The 21,155-nt window shown below is 38.1% G+C and overlaps 1 protein-coding gene across 1 annotated transcript in view; it reads left to right on the top strand.

Annotated features, from left to right (window-relative positions):
• The first annotated feature begins 6 nt into the window (after window positions 1-6).
• The window catches only part of EEIG2 (EEIG family member 2), a 99,657-nt gene continuing 78,508 nt past the window's right edge, over window positions 7-21,155 (top strand). The window contains exon 1 of the mRNA XM_049616673.1: window positions 7-210. Coding sequence (XP_049472630.1) covers window positions 74-210 — 137 coding nt within the window. The 5' untranslated portion in view covers window positions 7-73. The remainder of the gene's footprint in view (window positions 211-21,155) is intronic.

The raw sequence follows: 21,155 nt of genomic DNA, 5'->3' as shown, positions 1-21,155 counted from the left end.
GAGGCGGCGGCGCCGGTCCGCGCGCCCCTTGGGGCCGCCCCCGCATCCCGCTCGCCGGCGTCTGGCTCTCAAGATGATGAAGAAGAAGAAGTTTAAGTTTAAGGTGGACTTTGAGCTCGAGGAGCTCTCCTCGGTGCCCTTCGTCAATGGGGTCCTCTTCTGCAAGATGCGGCTGCTGGACGGCGGCAGCTTCACCGCGGAGTCCCCCAGGTAACTCGCCCTCGGCGCCTCCCGAGCCGTTCCGCCTGCCCCGAAGGGGTTTGTTTCATGGGCAGCTTGTCTTTCCTTGGCCCGTTTACTTCAGGGGGAAGGCCAGCCTCGTGAGCTCCTCGTCCTCTAGGGACCCAGTCTGAAATCAGTCAGGAGTTTATTGATCTGCACAAAGTGCTTCGCAAATGGGTCCATCCCTGCTGGGCTTGGCTCCTGCTCTCCTGATTCCAGATGGTTCCTGGTATCTACTCTTCCCTCCTAAATTCTCTAGGAATGGGTGCAGTGGCCAGAAGGGAGAGAATGCTTCTGGTTTCTCTTAAGACATTTACGTATTTGTGAAATGCAAAGTGGAAATTGAACTGTTACTGAAACAGAAACAAAAATAACCCAAACCGCTTGCGTTCCAAGAGCCCTCGCTCTGAACAGAAACCTGTGCTTAGCATTAACTCCTTTTCTTTTGTTTCTTACTGGGGAGGGGCGGGGGTACTCAGAAGCCCAGGATGTGGCCAGGGTAGGCCTGATCAGGCTTGTCTTGACTTCAGTCAAGTGTTCCCTGGCAGATGAGACAACAGTCTGTGCCTCATCGGAGAGCTGCGTCTCCAGTTACGCGCTCAACACTCACTGAATTACCAGCCTTGAGGTGGCCACTAGTGGCTCTCAGTATAAAGGACTTGGAACCAGAAGGAGAGCCCAGACCTGTGCTCATTTTGAAATGAACCCCAAGGCACTCTCAGGGAGAGTCGTTGGCAGATTGCGGACTGAAGTCAAGGGTGATAGTGTTCCTTAAGTAATTTAAGGTCTATTGGGTAGGTTGACAGATTTGCCCTAAGGTAAGTGTTCTTTAAGAAAATAGGAAATTTACATAATTTTTAAAAATGAACTTTTAAGTTCCTGAGATCAAGAAAGGAGATTAACAATTAATACTTATTTTGCCTAAATTTACTGTTCATGAACTTTATTTTTACCCTAAAAAATATTCTGCTTTCTTTTGATCTGTCATCCCTATTAATGTAAAGAGAATAAGATAAATAGGTTGTGAAATTGGGGCCAGAAGATTGTCTACAATGGCAACACTGAAGCCTGTAGAAGCCAGAAAATGTAATGGCTAGTTGGCCGAAGCCAAGGATTTATAAAACATTATTGACTCTCAGAATTAAAAAACAGTTAGCCAAGGATACTTTTAAAAATTAAACTGATGACAAATCTTTTGTGGCTATTCAGCTAATTAATTACACTGCAATCATTTTAACACACTGGTAGGAGAACAGTGTAACTTAAAATGGTGCACCAACTATTGTACCAGCTCCTAAAGTGTTGAAAAACCAAAGCCAATTCTTGAATGTCCTGTAGGTACAAATGACTGCCTTATCCTGGATCTTACCCTGTTTGCTGCAGGGTCACATGCCCCACTAATGGCTGTTAGGCCAGCTCTTCTGGGCCAGTGATGACACCTGGTGGTCAGGGCACTACTTCTCTCTTAACTCTTTCCTCCCTCAGATTATTGATTTGGCTTGCTACTGAGAAATCTGTTATTTCAGTGTTGCAGGTAATCATTTATTCAGCGAATACATGTAAGTTGGGTCCTTTAAGCTTATTACTTTATTTCATTCTCACAGAAAACCTGTGAGGTAGGGATTCACATTTTATGAATGAATAAACGGAGACGCAGGTTAACTTTCCCAAGGCATCCACATGTGGTAAGTGAAATGCCAAGATCTTGATATGGGTCTGTCTGATTTCAGATTGATGCCAGATGAAGGAGAAAAGTGTGCTGTGCTGAGTAGGGAGCTTCCTAATGGTTTTAACAAGCAAGGGGTATGATTTGATTTCTAATTTGCAAGAGTTGGAAAGGAAAAAGCAGAGTATCCTGGGTTAAATTTACCCCCTTCTCTTCCAACAAAAATGTGACCTTAATGAAAATCAGTAGGGTTGAGAATAGTGCTCTATGTGGCCAAATAAAAACCCCTGTAGTTTTGAGGGAAATGATTCATAAGGAGCCTGTGCCTTGTTAGGGAGAGGTATTTTGTGTAAAGCTAAGAGCAAGGACTTAGGATAAGGCAGATCTGAGCCTAAATCCTGACTCCACCGTGGTAAACCTGGGTAGGTTACTCAGCCTCTCAAAGATTGCATCTACAAAATAGAAACCATCACTGGCATATGGGGTTGTTGTGAGGATTTAGTAAGTTGATGTACCAAAAACAGATATCACAGTGCTCTAGCACCCAACTGACATTTAAAGAGAAGACGAGGAGCTTGTCTGAGAGGGTTTGCTTCCTTTAGATGTTGATACTTAACTCCTTTATCCTGACAATTACAAAAGTGTTGGTTTGAAAACGATACCTTAGGGGCGCCTGGGTGGCTCAAATAGTTAAGTGTCGGACTTCGGCTCAGGTCATGATTTCGCGGTCTGTGAGTTCAAGCCCCACGTCAGGCTCTGTGCTGACAGCTCAGAGCGTGGAGCCTGCTTCAGATTCTGTGTCTCCCTCTATCTCTCTGCCCTTCCCCCACTCACGCTCTGTCTCTCTCAAAAATAAATAAACATTAAAAAAATTGAAAAATGTACCTTATTCTACAAGGGGAGAAAAAAACCTGAAATATCTAAAGGATGTGAATTATTTTTAAATTACCTAATTTTTAATTATTGGGTACCAGGCTAGGCATTGCATCTGTAATTAAATGCTAGAATTTAATTTTTTTAAATAACTTTATGTGCCTCCTATAAATCAAATATGGCTAACGCTATAACATTTCTCCCATAAAAAATATGAAATTGGGGCACCTGGGTGGCTCAGTTGGTTGGGCATCCAACTTCAGCTCAGGTCATGATTCATAGTTCCTGAGTTCGAGCCCTGATTGGGCTCTGTGCTGACAGCTCAGAGCCTGGAGTCTGCTTCCAATTCTGTGTCTCCCTCTCTCTGGCCCTCCCCTGTTCACGCTCTGTCTCACTCTCTCAAAAATAAATAAACATTTTTAAAAAATATATGAAATTAACTTCATAGAAAAGGGTTAACATAGCAGGCCCAAAACTAATTTCTTAAAAAGGCCTGCTTACAATGTTTTTGCTGGCATCAGGGAACTTGAATGGTCACCAGTTCCCTACACTGATGTAAAACTTTAGAGTGTCTCACTGTGCCTAGACTACAAACAATGTGATTTATGCTGAATACTTTCTAGGAGTCTGGAATTTTGGTCTGTGCCAGGGGAAGGGTGGCTATATGACCAGTCACCAAATGAGCTTCCTTGGTAGACGGCAGGTGTTGCCACAATTTGATGCCAGAGAAACTGTGTTCTGGGTGACTCCACTGGGAAGACTTAGAAACTTGCCCATGGTTTCCAAGGACTTTGGTCCATGAACCTTTTCCCTTTACTGATTCTGCTTTGTGTCCTTTCACTATAATAAATCTTAGAAATGAGTATGACTATATGCTGAGTCTTATGAGTCTTCCCAGTGGATCACTCAACCTGGGGATATTCTTGGAGACCCCTGATGCATGAATGTACATAAAATAATAATTCATTTTTTTAGAGAAAAGCCTTAGAGGTACATATCAAATTATAAATATATTTAGCTTTATACAGAAATTAAAGATGCAGATCATTCATTGCTCACCAAATATTAATTGAGCATTTACCAGGTTTCTAACTGTGTATCAGGGGCTCTGAGAAGGACAACAAATAAAAATGCCCATAAATGAATTAGCTCTACTTAATGAAATTAGATCATAGATGTATAATTGCTTACCAGTAGGAGACAGTATGATTTAGTGGCTAATCAATGGGTGAGACAGTATATGAGTGTTGTTGAAATTCTGTAGGTAGAGAATTTATTTGCAGCTGAAATGGTTACTGAAAACCATGTTGGCTTTTCAGCTGAGCATGCCAGGAGGCTGAATTTGCATTGACAAGGAAGTGAGGGTGAGAGGGCAGCTTGAGCAGGTTATCAGTAGGAGCTGGTGACAGATCAGCCTGATTGCAGAGAGAGTTCACACCGAACAGAAACAAAGATAAAGACTTTGAAACCATTACAAAGAGTTTGCTTTCCACTGCTCATTGGATAAAAGTCAATTTGAGATTCTTGCACTAAGGTGTAATGTGATTAAAATGGTATTGAAGATGGCTAGCGGGCTGATGTTTGTCAGATTCAAGTGGGGATAGACTAGAAGTGGGGAGACAAAGTAGGAGTCTGTTAAAATAACCCAGGAAGGAGCTAATAAGAACCTGAACTTGGAGGTTGTTCTATATAAGTAACTGATAAAATGATAATGCTATGACAAATGCCCTTATGACATGACAAAGAAGTCCAGAAGAATCTTTGTTTCATTTTGTTTTGTTGAGGTATATCGTGGTGTATTTGAGGTGTATTTGTTGATAGAATACTGTGGGGGGAGGATATGAAGAGGTAGGTTTTATGTTTAACACACAACATTGAGATGACAGTGAGCCTGATAAGCACTTAGAGACATTTATTGTAGATTTCTTAGGTTCTGTTCTATTGCAAATAAGGCTGCTTACTAAACTTTTCATCTAGAATTTCCTTATACTGTTTTGCCTTTTTAAAGATTAGTAGTGAAAATTAATTTTAGAAGGATCCAGTTTCTCCTGGGAAAGTGTGCTTAGTGAAGGGGTTAGAAATAATATAAAGACCAGAATGTGTTTATTTGTGATAAATGTTATTAAAATTGTCAGATTTTCCATATCATAATAAATAAAACATTCAGATAACACTTTGTATGATTACAGTAATCTAATAAACTGAAACCCAATTATTGCCTAATAAAATATTTTTGAACCTTTCAAAAAGACAGAAAATTACATTATTTAAATCTTTTAAGAGCATGCTTTCTTTGTAAAAGCATTTAAATCTCTTGAGGTTTCTTAAGACTGTGAGAAGAAGTTTCATTTCTGTCTGCTTTAATAAAGGAATAAGAAGAAAATTTTCCTGCATTTTTAGGATTCCCAAGTTTGCCATATTTTGTTCAGCTTTTTCTGTGCTCATCGCTAAATACTCCTCTAAGTTTCACATGAGCCTGTGGCAAAAACCATGTGAATTCAGGGAGTGTCTGGGAAACTAATGAGCACATCTGTGTGTTGGATCTTTTACTCTGTAAACAAGCTGAAGGGATTTCTTCTCTTTGGCCAGAGTATGTCTTCATGTTTTCAAGATTTTAGTTCACTGCGCATTGTGTACTTATTTTTAGTAATTTTTTTCCATATTGCAAAAGTGAGAGATTCTTATGAAAAATTTAGAAAATAGACGGGTGCCTGGGTGGCTCAGTAGGTTGAATGTCCGACTTCAGCTCAGGTCGTGATCTCATGGTTGGGTTTGTGGATTCAAGCCCCACATGGGGTTTTGCAATGACAGTGCAGAACCTGCTTTGGATTCTATCTCCCTCTAAAAAAATAAACAAACATTTAAAAAAATTTTTTTTTAATTTAGGAAATAGAAAAGCAAAAAGAAAGAACAAAAGTTGCATATAAAGGACCAACTAGAAAGTATCGCTATTATATTTTGGTATATAACATGGGAGTCTTTATTGATACACACCCACAGATCACATCACATCACATACTTTTTTAAAATCCAAAATAGTATCATAATGTACTTAATATGTTTTTCCCTTAATGTATCTTCCCATATCATTACATATTCAATTACAAAATATTTTTTAATAGGTTGTTATCATTCATTCCATTGTATGGATCTCCATGGTTAATTGAACCATGCCTCTTTTGAAATAGTCTTTATTCTATGCTACCTTTTTTTTTTTTAAGCTTATTTATTTATCTTGAGAGAGTGCCCAGGAGTGGGGCGGGGCTTGGGGGCGGTGAGGGGCGCAGAGAGAAAATCCCAGGCAGGCTCCGCACCATTAGCACAGAGCCCCTTATGGGGCTCAAAACCACAAACCGTGAGATCATTACCTGAGCTGAAACCAAGAGTCAGATGCTTAACCGACTGAGCCACCCAGGTGCCCCTCTCTGCTATCTTTTTAATTAATACTTTTATGAACACACTACAGTGAGCATCATTAAAACCAAATTTTGTGCACATCCATTATTATTTTTTAGGACTAATACTTAGAAATGGAATTACTGAATCAAAGTGAATGCAGATTTCTAATGCCCTTGATGAATTATCAACTTGCCCTTCAGTACATTAAGTTGACTTTTTAAGGTAAAAAATACTAATGATTAGCAAATATGAAAAATAACCAGTATTAGAAATGCTGTTTGGCCATATGGCACAGAATTCTATTTTTTCATAATTCACATATATATCATATTAGTTTCAGGTGTACAACATAGGGATTTGACATTTGTATACATTGCAAAGTGGTCACCACAATAAGTCTAATTACCATTTGTCACCTTACAAAGTTAATACTCTATTATTGACTATATTTCCCACGCTGTATACTACATCCCCATGGTTTATTTATTTTATAACTGGAAGTTTGTACTTCTGAATACCCTTCACTCATTTCGCATCCTCCCAACCCTTTCTCTCTAACAACCACCAGTCTGTTCCCTATATCTATGAGTCTGGGTTTTATTTAAAAAAATTTTTTTTCACCATTTTCATTTATTTTTGAGAGACAGAGACAGAGTGTGAGCAGGGGAGGGGCAGAGAGAGAGGGATACATAGAATCCGAAGCAGGTTCCAGGCTCTGAGCTGTCAGCATAGAGCCCGACACAAGGCTGGACCCCACGAACCATGAGATCATGACCTGAGCTGAAGTTGGATGCGCAACCAACTAAGCCACCCAGGTGTCCCTTGTTTTGTTTTTTAGTTTCAATATGTAAGTTAAATCATACAGTATTTGTCTTTCTTTGTCAGATTTATTTCTTTTATTATAATACAAGATCCATCCATTGTGCCATTGCCACAAATGGCAAGAAATCATTCTTCTTTATGACTGAATAATATTCCATTATATATGTATACCATATCTTTATCCATTCATCCATCAATGGACACATCAATAGACACATGTTTCTATTATCTTGGCTATAGTAAATAATGCTGTAGTGAACATAGGGTGAGTATATCTTTTTGAATTAATATTTTTTTCTTCAGATAGATAGCCAGTAGTGAAATTGCTGGATCATATGGTAGCTCTATTTTTAATTTTTTGAGGAATCTCCATACTGATTTCCATAGTGGCCACACCAATTTACATTCCCACCAGTAGGGTTCCCTTTTCTTCACATCCTCCCTAATACTTGTTATTTCTTGTCTTTTTGATAATAGTTATTCTTAAAGGTGTAACGTATTTCGTTGTGGTTTTGATTTGCATTTCCCTGATGATTCGTGATGTTGAGCATCTTTTCATGTGCCTGTTAGCTATCTGTATGTCTTCTTTAGAAAAACATCTATTTAAATCCTCTGCCTATTTTTTTTTAGTTTTTATTTGAATTCCAGTTAGATAACATATAGTGCATTATTGGTTTCAGGTGTACAACAAAGTGATTCTGCACTTCCATACAACACTTGGTGCTTATCAAAACAAGTGTGCTTCTTAATCCCCATCACCTATTAAACATGCCCCCCACCCACCTTCCCTCTGGTAACCATCAGTTGGTTCTCTGTATTAAGAGTCTGTTCTTGGTTTGCCTCTCTTTTCTTTTTCTCTTTGCTCATTTATTTTGTTTCTTAAATTACACATATGAGTGAAATCATATGGTAATGTCTTTCTCTGACTTATTTTGCTTAGCACAATACTCTCTAGCTCCATCCATGTCCTCACAAATGACAAGATTTCATTGTAGATATGTCTCTTGAAGCAAAGGAAACAAAAGCAAAAATAAACTATTGGGACTTCATCAAGATAAAAAGCTTCTGCACAGCGAAGGAAACAATCAGCAAGACTAAAAGGCAGCCTACAGAATCGGAGAAGATATATGCAAATGACATATCTGATGAAGGGCTAGTGTCCAGAATATATAAAGAACTTATGAAACTCAACCCCCGAAAGACAAATAATCCAATTAAAAAATGGGCAGAAGACATGAACAGACATTTCTCCAAAGAAGACACGCAGATTGGGGCGCCTGGGTGGCTTGGTCGGTTAAGCGTCCGACTTCGGCTCAGGTCATGATCTCATGGCCCGTGAGTTCGAGCCCCGCGTCGGGCTCTGTGCTGAGTGCTCAGAGCCTGCAGCCTGTTTCAGATTCTGTGTCTTCCTCTGTCTCTGCCCCTCCCCTGTACATGCTCTGTCTCTCTCTGTCTCAAAAATAAGTAAACGTTGGAAAAAAAAAATTAAAAAAAAAAAAAAAAGACATGCAGATGGCTAACAGACACATGAAAAGATGCTCAACATCACTAGTCATCAGGGATATACAAATCAAAACTACAATAAGATATCACCACACACCTATAAGAATGGCTAAAATCAACAACACAAGAAACAACAGGTGGTGGTGAGGATGTGGTGAATGGGGAACCTTCTTGCACTGTTGGTGGGAATGCAAACAGGTATGGCCATTTTGGAAACAGTATGGAGGTTCCTCAAAAAATTAAAAACAGAACTACCCTACGATCCAGCAGTTGAACTATCAGGTATTTACCCAAGGAATACAAAAATACCAATTCAAAGGGGTACATGCACCCTGATGTTTATAGCAGCATTGTCTATAATAGCCAAATTATGGAAACAGCCCAAGTGTCCATTGACTGATGAATGGATAAAAAAAGATGTGTGTCTACACACACACACACACACACACACACACAGGAATATTACTCAGCCATGAATAAAATGAAATATGTGCCTATTTTTTTAATCTTTAAAAAAATTTTAATGTTTATTTATTTTTGAGAGAGAGAACACAGGGAGGGGCAGAGAGAGAGAGAGAGGGACAGAGGATCTAAGCCAGCTCTGTGCTAACAGCAGAGAGCCTGATATGGGGCTTGAAATCATGAACCGTGAGATCATGACCTGAGCCAAAGTCGAACACTTAATCAACTGAGCCACCCAGGCACCCCTCTCTATTTTTAATTTGATTGTTTGTCTATTTATTATTGAGTTGTATGAATCCTTTATATATGGGATATTAATCTCTTTATTGGATATATGACTTGCAAATATCTTTTCCCATTCAGTAGGTTGCATTTTCATTTTGTTGGTTTCCTTTGCTGTGCAGAAGCTTTTTAGTTAAGATTGTCCCATTTGTTTATTTTTGCTTTGTTTCTTTTGCTTTTGGAGTCAGATCAAAAAACATCACTTGGACCAATGTAAAGAAGTTTACCACATATGTTTTCTTCTAGGAGTTTTATGATTTCAGGTTTAACATTCAAGTCTTTAGTCCATTTTGAGTTGATTTTTATGTATGGTATAAGATAGTGGTTCAGTTCATTTTTTTGCAGGTGGCTGTCCAGTTTTCCAAACACCATTTATTGAAGTGACTGTCCTTTCCCCATTGTATATTCTTGCCTCCTTTGTCCTAATATTTTTTATTTATTTATTTAGAGAGTGCATTTGGGGGAGGGAGAGAGAATCCCAAGCAGGCTCTGCACTGTCAGCGCAGAGCCCAATATGGGGCTTGAACTCACAAACCGGGAGATCATGACCTGAGCCAAAGTCAAGACGCTTAACTGACTGAACCATCCAGGTAGTCCTCCTTTGTTCTAAATTAATTGAATATATATGTATGGGTTTATTTCTGGGCTCTCTATTCTTTTTCACTCATCTGTGTGTCAGTTTTATGTCAGTGTCATAGTGTTCTGATTACCATAGCTTTGTAGTATAGTTTGAAATCAAGTAGTGTGATACCTTTGGCTTTGTTCTTCTTTGTCAATGTTATTTTTGCTATTCAGGATCTTTTGTGGTTCCATACAAATTTTAGAATTACTGGTTTCAGTTCTGTGAAAAATGTATTTGGAATTTAATAGGGATTACATTGAATCTGTGGATTGCTTTGAGTAGTATGGACATTTAAACAGTATTAATCCAGAGGTGCCTGGGTGGCTCAGTTAAGCATCCAACTTCAGCTCAGGTCATAATCTCACAGTTCCTGGATTTGAGCCCCGCATCAGGCTCTGTGCTGACTGCTCAGAGCCTGGAGGCTGCTTCAGATTCTGTGTCTCCTACTCTCTCTGTTCCTCCCCACTTGCACTCTGTCTCACTCTCTCAAAAATAATAAAATAAATGTAAAAAAATTTTTTTTAATTTAAACAATATTAATCTAGTCCATGAGCCTAGAATATCTTTACACTTTTTTATGTCATCTTCAGTTTCTTTCATCAATGTCTTATACTTTTCAGTTTTTAGGTCTCTTCCTTCTTGGTTAAATTTATTTCTAGGTAACTTACTCTTTTTCCTAAAATGTATTTATTTTTTTGAGAGAGAGAGAGAGAGAGAGAGAGAGAGAGAGTGCATAAAGGGGGATGGGGGCAGCAGAGAGGGAGAGAGAAGGAGAATCCCAAGAAAGCCCCACGCTCAGCATGGAGTCCAGCATGGGGCTCCATCCCACAACCCTGGGATCATGACCTGAGCTGAAATCAAGAGTTGTACACTCAACTGACTGAGCTAGCTAGGCACCCCTATTTTATTCTTTTTTATAGAATTGTAAATGGGATTATTCTCTTGATTTCTCTTTCTGCTACTTTGTTGTTGGTGTATGGAAATGCAACAGATTTTTGTGTATTAATTTTGCATCCTGCAGCTTTACTGAATTCGTTTATTAGTACTGTCTTTTGGTACAATCTTTAATGCTTTCTATATGTAGTATCATGTCATCCGCAAATAGTGTCATCTGCAAATGTGACAATTTCACTTCATTTCCAAATTATATGCCTTTTATTTCATTTTCTTGCATAATTTTTGTGGCTAAGCCTGCCAATGCTGTATTGAATAAAAGTAGGGATAGTGGGCATCCTTGTCTTGTTCCTGATCCTAAAGGAAAAGCTTTTAGATTTTCACTGTCTAGTATGACATTAGCTGTGATTTTGTCAGTTATGGTCTTTATTATGTTGAGGTACATTCCCTTTATACCCAATTTGTTGAGAGTTTTTATCTTGAGTGAATGTTGCATTTTGTCAAATGCTTTTTCTGCATTTATTGAGATGATTGTATGCTTTTTATCTTTTATTTTGTTAATGTGGTACATAATGTTGATTGATTTACAGGTATTTAACCATCCATGCATCCCTGAAATAAATCCCATTTATTTGATCTTGGTATATGATCCGTTTAATGTATTGTGGAATTCAGTTTGCTAGTATTTTGTGAGTATAGTGCAGCTATGATCATCAGGAATATTGGCCTGTAATTCTATTTTTGTGTGCAGTATCATTATGTCATTTTGATATCAGGGTAGTGCTGGCCTCATAAAATGAGTTTAGGAGCTTTCCCTCTTCAGTGTTTTTTGTTTGTTTTGTTTTTAAGAGTTTGGGAAGGGGGCACCTGAGTGGCTCAGTTGGTTAAGCATCCCACTCTTGATTTCAGCTCAGGTCATGATCTCATGGTTCATGGGATCAAGCCCCGCATTGGGTTCCTTGCTGATAGCAGAAGCCTGCTTGGGATTCTCTCTCTCCCTCTCTCTGCCCTTCCCCTGCTTGTGTGCTCTCCTCCCACCCTTCTCCAAAAATAAATAAACTTTTAAAAAATAGTGTTTAAAGAGTCTGGGAAAGATAGGTATTCAATCTTTGAATTTTTGGTAGAATTCTCCAGTGAAACCATCTGGTCCTGGACTTCTGTTTGTTGAGAGATTTTTGATTATTGATTTGATCTCTTTAGTAGTAATCAGTATGTTCAGAGTTTCTATTTCTTCATGATTCAGTCTTGGAAGATTGTAAACTTCTAGGAATTTATCCATTTCTTCTGCACTGTCCAATTTGTTGTCATATAATTGTTCTTAGTATCCTCTTGTGATCCTTCGTATTTCTGAGAAGTTGTAACTTCTCCCCTTTAATTTCTGAATTTATTTGAGCCATCTTTCTTTTTTCTCTTGGGGAATCTAGCTAAAGGTTTGTCAATTTTATTTACCTTTTCAAAGAACCAGCTCTTAGTTTCATTGACCATTTGTCTTTTTAAGTCTCTCTTTTATTTATCCACTCTGATCTTTATTATTTCCTTCTTTCTCCTAACTTTGGGCTTCATGTGTTCTTCTTTGTCTTGTTTCTTTAGGTGTAAAGTTAAAGTGTTTATTTGATATTTCTCTTATTTCTTGAGGTATTGCTATGAAATTTGTCTCTTAGAACCTCTTTTACTGTATCACATAGATTTTGGTATATTTCTGCTTTCATTAGTCTTTAGATATTTTGTTATTTCTCCTTTGATTTCTTCAGTGACTTAGTAGTTGTTCAGTAATATGTTGTTTAATCTCCATGTATCTGTAGTTGTTCCAGTTTTCTTCTTGTGATTTCTAGTTTTATACCATTGTGGTCAGGAAAGATGGGTGATATTATTTCAGTCCTGTTGACTTTATTGAGATTTGTTATGTGGCCTACAATGTGATTTGATCCCGGAGAATGTTTCCTAGGTACTTGAGAAGAATGTGTATTCAGATCCTTTTGGATGGAATATTCTGTATATATCTATTAAGTCCATCTTGTCTAACATGTCATTTAAAGCTAATATTTCCCGGGGCGCCTGGGTGGCTCAGTCGGTTGAGCGTCCGACTTCGGCTCAGGTCACGATCTTGCGGTCCGTGAGTTCGAGCCCCACATCGGACTCTGGGCTGATGGCTCAGAGCCTGGAGCCTGCTTCTGATTCTGTGTCTCCCTCTCTCTCTGCCCCTCCCCTGTTCATGCTTTGTCTCTCTCTGTCTCAAAAATAAATAAACATTAAAAAAAAAATTTAAAGCTAATATTTCCTTATGGTTTTCTACGTAGGTAATCTATCCATTGATGTAATTGAGGTGTTAAAATTCCATATTATTATTATGTTGCTATCAATTGGCCCTTTAGGTCTTTTAATATTTGCTTTAGATATTTTGGTGCTTTTATGTTGGGTGTATTTATATTTATAAATGTTGTATCTTTTTGCTGGTTTGTGATCTTAATCATTTTTGCTTTAAACAGAATATTCTGAAGTCTATTTTGTCCAATATGAGTATAACTACACCAGCTTTCTTTTTGTTTTCATTTGCATGGAACATCTTTTTTCATCCCTTCGCTTTCAGTCTATGTGTGCCCTTCTAAAGTGAGTCTCTTGTAGGTGGTATATAGATGTGTCTTGTTTCTTAATCCATTCATCTAATCTACATCTCTTGATTGGACAACTTAGTCCAATTTACATTTAAAGCAATTATTGGTAGATATGTACTTGTTGCAATTTTGTTAAGTGTTTTCTGGTTGTTTTTGTAGTTCCTCTCTTCCTTTCTTGTTCTTTCTCTTTTCCCTTGTGGCTTGATGACTTTCTTTAGTGTTGTGTTCAGACTCCTTCCTCCTTTTGTTTTGTGTATTTGCTATAAGTTCTTGCTTTGTGGTTACCATGAGGCTCACATATATCATCCTATGTATATAGCAGTCTACTTTAAGTTGAAAGCAACTTAAATTTGAACACATTCCAAAACTCTACATTTTTTATTCTCCCCTGACACATTTTATGCTTTTGGTGTCACTTTTTACATCTTTTTGTTTTATGTATCCCTTAGCTAATTATTAGAGTTTTTAATTTTACTACTTTTGTCTTTTAGCCTTTTAGTAGCCTTATAAGTTATTAGTCCACTACCTTTACTATATATTTACCTTTTCCAGTGAGATTTTTACTTTCATATGTTTTCTTGTTATTAATTAATGCCATTTCTTTTCAGCTTAAAGAAGTCTCTTTAATATTTCTTATAAGGCCATTTTAATAGTGATGGACTTCTGTAGCTTTTGCTTGTCTGGAAATCTCTTTCTCTCTCCTTCAAATCTAAATGATAACCTTGCTGGGTAGAGTATTCTTGGTTTGAAGTTTTTTCCTTTCAGCACTTTGATACTTTATGCTACTCCCTTTTGACCTGCAGAGTTTCTGCTGATAGCCTCATGGGGTTTCCTTTGTACATAACAATTTGTTTTTCTCTTCCTGCTTTTAAGATTCTCTCTTTAACTTTTGACATTTTAATCATAATGTGTCTTGGTAGCATCTTTGGGTTCATTTTATTTGGAATTGTCTGGGCATCCTGGACCTGGACATTGGTTTCCTTTCCTAGGTTAGGGAATTTTTCAGCCATATTTCTTCAGGTAAGTTTTCTGCCCCTTACTCTCTTTCTTCTCTCTATAAGACCCCAGAAATGCAAATGTTATTCCACTTGATGTTGTCCTAGATATTCCTTAAATTATCTTTATATTTTAAATTCTTATTTCTGTTTGCTCTTCTGTTTGGGTGAGTTTCATTGCTTTATCTTCCTCCTCACTGATCAATAGTTCTACTTCACCAAGTCTACTGTTGAATTCCTCTTGTATATTTTTCAGTTCAGCTGTTGTATTCTCCACCTCTGTGACTTCTGTTTGGTACTTTTTAAATATATTTTCTATCTCTTTGTTGAAGTTCTCACTGTGTTCATTCTTCTGAGTTTGGTGAGTGTCTTTATGACGATTACTCTGAATTTTTTATCAGGTACATTACTTATCCCTGTATCATTTAGGCCTTTTTCTGAGGTTTTGCCTTGTTTTTTTATTTGGAACGTGTTTCTTTGACTCCTTATTTTACTTGACTTTCTGTGTTTGTTTTATGTGTATTAGGTGACACAGCTCCCTCTCTGTCTTGAAGGAGTGGCTTTGTGTAGGTGATAATCCTTGTCATTCAACTTTGCCCTAACTCTTGACTATCTCTCAAACCTTTGTGATTGTCTAAGCCACCTGATTTATTATTCTTGATATTCCCATGTTGAGGTTGTGCCAATACCTGTTAGTGATCCAAGGGGAGGAATCTCATTTAGCATCTAGTTTCAGACTGGAAGCCAGACCCTCAGGCAGGAGCTTTTAAAGTTTGCAAATATATACAATCTTATGGAGCCACAGTCATAATCTATATTAGCCTCCAGACCAGGAGATCTTGAGGTATTCCCTGGGCAACAGCTGCAAAAATCTGGGAAGGCTCGTTGAGCCGTAGCAAGGTGAGTGGCATGCACAAGGATGGTATTTTCCTGCTTACATTCCCTGATAGGCCTCGTTAGCCTCTAGATGTATGGGAAACCTGAAGCCTATGCCTTGAGCTGAAGCTCCAGGCTAAGTAAATAGGCCTTTTTCACAGGAAGACTAGAGTTGTGTTTCAGTCTGCTGTCTTTGTAGTCCCCAGGTCATGATGGCCTGCCAAGAGCTGTCTTTTGGACTGTTACAGTCCCATGGAGCTCTGGAACACCAGTCCTCTTGACCAGCAGGGTCAGATAATCAACAGACATCCCCTATATGGATTGCACATGCCCCCTGGCTTTAGTAAAGGAGCTGGAAAATCTAGGGGGTAGGACATGCTCCCCAGTGTTAGAAAAGCAACAGGAAAATGTCTTAACCACATGTATTCATATGATTCAGCAGTGTAGCAAGTGAGTGAGTGCCTGGTCCATGCACATACACAGGCTTTAGGCTTGGGAGTAGGAGGATGCCCCAACTACTCGCACTTTCCAGCCCCAGCTAGGGGGCGGGGGGTTGGAACAGCCGGTGCTGGCATACTGTAGCTAGGGAGTGGGAGAACTCCACAACTGTATGTGCTCTCTGGTCTCAGCAGGTGAGAGGTAAGCATGACTGCTTACCCAACCCATCCTAACAAAGCAGTTCTACATCTAAGGTCACCCACCTGTGCTAGTAGTCAATGTGGAGAGTGCCACAGTGGTTTCTGCCAGTGCCTTCATATCTAGGAAGCATCTAAACTAGCCTCCGTTCCTCCGCCCAGTGCCCCCAGATCAGCAAATGAATCTCCTTCACACAAAACCTCAGTTCTTTTCAAACTGCTGTTTTTCACTGGGTCTCAGGGTGAGTAAGGATGTACATGGGCTCTCCAGGAGGGGAGTCATAGTATCCTACAGCACTTTGGGACCCCCAGACATCAGTCCTGTTGGTTTTACAAACCAGCCATTTTGGGTCTTGTCTTCATGGTTCATATTCCAGGGGCTGCAGAGCCCATTGTGGAGTACCAACCCCTGACACCTCCAGAAGAGTGCCTATCTGGTGAGATCCCTCTCTCTTATGTGTCACCACACCAGGGGTGGGTTTTTTTGTGAGACTGTGTCTCTGCCTCTCCTACCCATCTTGATGTGGTCCTCTTTTCCTTTGTTGTGGAGAGTACTTCATCTTGTTTTCAGATCTTTATCAGAGAGAAATGATCCATATGTAGCTATAGATGTGATGTTTCTGTGGGAAGAGGTGAGTTTGGGATCTTCCTATGCTGCCATCTTGGACGACCCCCTCCCCCCCATCACAGAGGGGTTTTTTTTTTTATTAATTTATTTTTTAATTCCAGTACAGTTAACATACAGTGTTAGTTTTATGTGTACAATATAGTGATTCATCCATTCTATACGCAGCTCAGTGCTCATTATAAGTGTACTCTTCATCCCCTTCACCTGTTTCACTTGTCCCCCCCACCCACCTCCCCTCTAGTAACCACCAGTATGTTCTCTATAGTTAAGACTGTTTTTTTGTCTTTTTTTCTTCGTTTTGTTTCTTAAATTCCACATAGTTAAATCATATAGTATTCCTCCAGTCATTCACTGACTTATTTCCCTTATTTCACATTATACTCTCTAGAACCATCCATGATTTCATTCTTTTTTATAGCTGAATAATATTCCATCTTCTTTATGCATTTCATCACATCTTTATCCCCCACGTCTTCTTTTGTCAATCAGTGGACCCTTGAGCTGCTTCTGTAATTTGGCTATTGTAAATAATGCTGCAGTAAACCTAATGGTGCATGTATCTTTTTGAATTAGTGTTCTCATATTCTTTGGGTAAATACCCAGTAGTGCAATAACTGGACATAGTTCTATTTTTAATTTTTTGAGGAACCTCTATGTTGTTTTCTGTAGTGGCTGTACCAGTTTGCATTCTCACCAGCAATGCAAACACTAGGGTTCCTTTTTATCCATATCCTTACCAATATTTGTTTCTTGTGTTTTTTTATTTTAGCCATTCTGACAGGTGTGAGGTGATCTCTCATTGTGATTTTGATTTGCATTTCCCTGATAAGTGATACTGAGCATCTTTTCATGTGTCTTTTGGCCATCTGTGTGTCTTCTTTGGAAAAATGTCTTTTCATGTCCTCTGCCTATTTTTATTGGATTATTTGGGGAAGGGGTATTGAGTTGTATAAGTTATTTATACATTCTGGATACTAGCCCCTTATCAGATACATCATTTGCAAATATCTTCTTCCATTCAGTACACTGTCTTTTGTTTGGTTGATTTTTTTCCTTTGCTGTGAAGAAGTTTTATTTTGATGTAATGCCAATAGTTTATTTTTGGTTTTGTTTCCTTTGCCTTAGGAGACATGTCTAGAAAAATGTTGCTAGAATCGATGTCAGGAAAATTACTGCCTGTGCTCTCTTCTAGGAGTTTTATGGTTTCAGGTCTCACATTTGGGTTTTTAATCCATTTTGAGTTTATTTTTGTGTATGATGTAAGGAAGTAGTTCAATTTCATTCTTTTGCATGTAGCTGTCCAGTTTTCCCAACACCATTAGTTGAAGAGTCTACCTTTTTCCCATTGCATGTTCTTGTCTCTGTCAAAGATTAATTGACATTAATTAATTAATCAAGGGTTTACTTTTGGGTCCTCTATCCTGTTCCATTGATTTGTCTGTTTTTGTGCCAATACCATACAGTTTTCATTACTACTGCTTTATAGTATATCTTGATATCTGGGATTGTGATTCCTCCAGTTTTGTTCTTCCTTTCCAGATTACTTTGGCTACTCACAGTATTTTGTGGTTCCATACAAATTTTAGGATTATTTTTTCTAGTTCTGTGAAAAATGTTGTTGGTATTTTGGTAGGGATTGCATTAAATCTGTAGATTGCTTTGTATAGCTGGGACATTTTAACAATGTTTTTTCTCCTGATCGATGAGCATGGAATATCTTTCCATTTGTGTCATTTTCAATTTCTTCCATCTGTGTTTTATAATTTTTAAAGTACAAGTCTTTTAAAGTACAAGTCCTTAGTTAAGTTTATTACTAGGTACTTTATTTTGTTGGGTACAATTGTAAATGTGATTGTTTTCTTAATTTCTTTTCTGGTTCATTATCAGTGTATAAAAATGCAACAGATTTCTGTGTATTGATTTTATATCTTGCAACTTTAGTGAATTCATTTATCAGTTCTAGTAGTTTTTGGTGGAATCTTTAGGATTTTCTATGTAAAGTATCATGTCATCTGCAAATGGTGACATTTTACTTCTTCCTTACCAATTTAGATGCCTTTTATTTCTTTTTCTTGCCGCATTGCTATGGCTAGGACTTTCAGTACTATGTTGAATAAAAGTGGTGAAAGTGGACATCCTTGTCTTGTTGCTGATCTTAGGAAAGCTTCCCACTTTTCACCATTGAGTATGTGTCACAAAATTCTTTATACCCTGACCAGAAATGGGGTCATCTATTCACATTATTAGAATATCTCACATTATTACAATGCTATATTGTAATAATGATAGCTAACATTTTTTTAGTGCTTTTCACATGTGCCAGAAACTTTTATAAGCCTTTATATCCTCAAAATACCCCTAGTAGGAAGGTACTATTATTACATTATTACTGTTGTTACTTTTGCTTATACCTGAGAAAACAGAACTGCAAAGAGGCACTGGAAGTTATAGTTAATAAGCAATAGAGCTAGGAGGTAGTTTGGTTCTAGGGTACACTCTTGATCACTAAATTTTGCTGCCTTTCAAGTTTTATGTTTTCTCATTTTTATATTCTAACAAAATTGTAGGTAAATATATATAGTATGACTTTTTCTGAATGCTAGTCTCAGAAAACTGGTTCCAATATGTGACACCACTAAACAGGTCACTGGACCTGGCCCCTCTAAATTTGCCCTAAGATTATTGTATATCAGACATAAGAAACATAGTACTAATACATATGTTTCTTTTTTCAAGGTGTGGTTTTCTAGTACGAAGTCCTCAAAATTCAGTCTCATTACTGGATAGTTGTGCCTTATAACAACATTATTAATATCATTTTAACCAGTAAGTTGATATTCACTGTTGCATCACTAAGTCTTGCACAGTAAACAGTTCATAAATATTTATCAAGAGAATGCAGATATTTAGAGAAAGCATCTGTCATATCTTTGCTAAGGATGACAAATACACGGAGACCCCCAAATTAAATATATAGGGAAGTCATTTAGGGAAGTATATGCTGTCCTATGTACATGGCTTATAAAAAATTAGTGTTCAGTTTGGGGTGTCAGCCTTTGAGGGATACTATGTGAGATCCAAAGAAATTTGTTAAGATTCTGAGGAATCTTGAATTATGTTAACAATGGGGGACTAGGGTGAGACTCGAGAGAAAATGATAGTCTTCAAATACTAAAACAAAAAAAGTGTGTATGTGAGTGTGTGTATGTGTGTGTGTATTTTACATTCTTAATTTTATTTAATTCTGATAAAATCCCTTTTATAGAGATGCTGCCTCCTATTGGGTTTGGGTATACATTAGATGCTATAACATGTATATTGAAAAATAATAAGTGGTTTAAAACATATAGACATTTGTTTTTCTCTCATATAAATTCCAAGCTGATATGGTGGCTCTGCTCTGTCAAGTTGTCAGGGGCCCTGACTTTATCTTGTTGCTCTGTCATACCCAGGGTATTGTTCTCATCCACAGGGTCTAAGTTGGTTCACCCCACATCCGAATTCTAGCCACTAGGAAAAAGGAAAGGGGAAGAGGAGGTCCCTGTTGCTCATAGCCCATTGACCAGAACTTAAGCAGAAAGCCACATCTAGCCCCAAGAAAGGTTGAGAAATATAGTCTTTCTTGGGTGTCCGTGTACTTAGAAAAAGATTCAATTATGGTAAAGAGAAGGGAGGCCAGATATCAGGGTACAGCTAGCCTCTGTCACACCACTTTTTTAGAAATGAGAAAGTCGATCCTCAGAAAAAGCAACATAATTTGTTCAAGGTCACAAATCACTTAAATGAGAGACATTTGAAAGACTATCTCATAAAGAGGGAATAGACTTATGCTGGGTACATCAGAGGACAGAACGTAGGACCAATGGAGACGTGTTAAAGAAAGCATCTCTCTATCCAGTATGATATTAGAAAAGTAATCTCTAACATTTAGAATATAGTAGTAAGTAGGCTACCTCAGTCTCTGGTCCATTTGTCAGGGATATTGTCCTTCATTAGAAGGATTGGTGACCTAGACGGTTCTCACAGCCCTTTCTAACTCCAGGATTGTGTGACAGGGCTTTCTGATTTCTGATTTTTTATCAGTATTTCCTGATACTGCTCTTCGCAAGTCTCCCATTTTAGCCAAGACTGTTCAGCTTATATTAGCCAAATGTCTGTGGGTTTCTGTCTCCTTGGTACTCTCTCCTTTGGCCACCTCTTCACCATTCTTTCAGTTGATTCACATTCCAACCATTCTTCAAGAGCTAAGTCAAATGTCTCATCACCTTTATGCCCATACCTGTCCCCACCTACAGTCCACCCACTGCTTTCCTGTAATGTTTACTACACATACTGTGTCCTTAATTAATGGTGGTTGTCTGTTGAATGAATGAAATCTTACCTCACTGTCCCACTCCAGTTTTACCTCACACTCAATTCCTATAGTTCTTGTTTCTACCCCAAACTTGTTCTTTTAATTGTCTTTATGAAAAATTTCCACATAGTATAAAATTTACAGTAGTAATAATAAATAAAGGAAAAAGTAGAAAGAAGTGTTTAACTGTTTGGGGGAGGAGAGTAGAGCAGGGAAAGTGTCATGGAAGAGAATTCCTTAGCAAGATTTTGAAAAAAGTCTAGCTGAAGGAGCATGCAGGAACAGCTGCATGGTATGTACAGGGAACACT

This window comes from Panthera uncia (genome assembly GCF_023721935.1).
Source record: "Panthera uncia isolate 11264 chromosome C1 unlocalized genomic scaffold, Puncia_PCG_1.0 HiC_scaffold_4, whole genome shotgun sequence".
In the NCBI taxonomy this organism is placed as follows: Eukaryota; Metazoa; Chordata; class Mammalia; order Carnivora; family Felidae; genus Panthera; species Panthera uncia.
The sequence above is the reverse complement of the archived record's forward strand: the minus strand, read 5'-3'. Positions and strand labels throughout refer to the sequence as shown.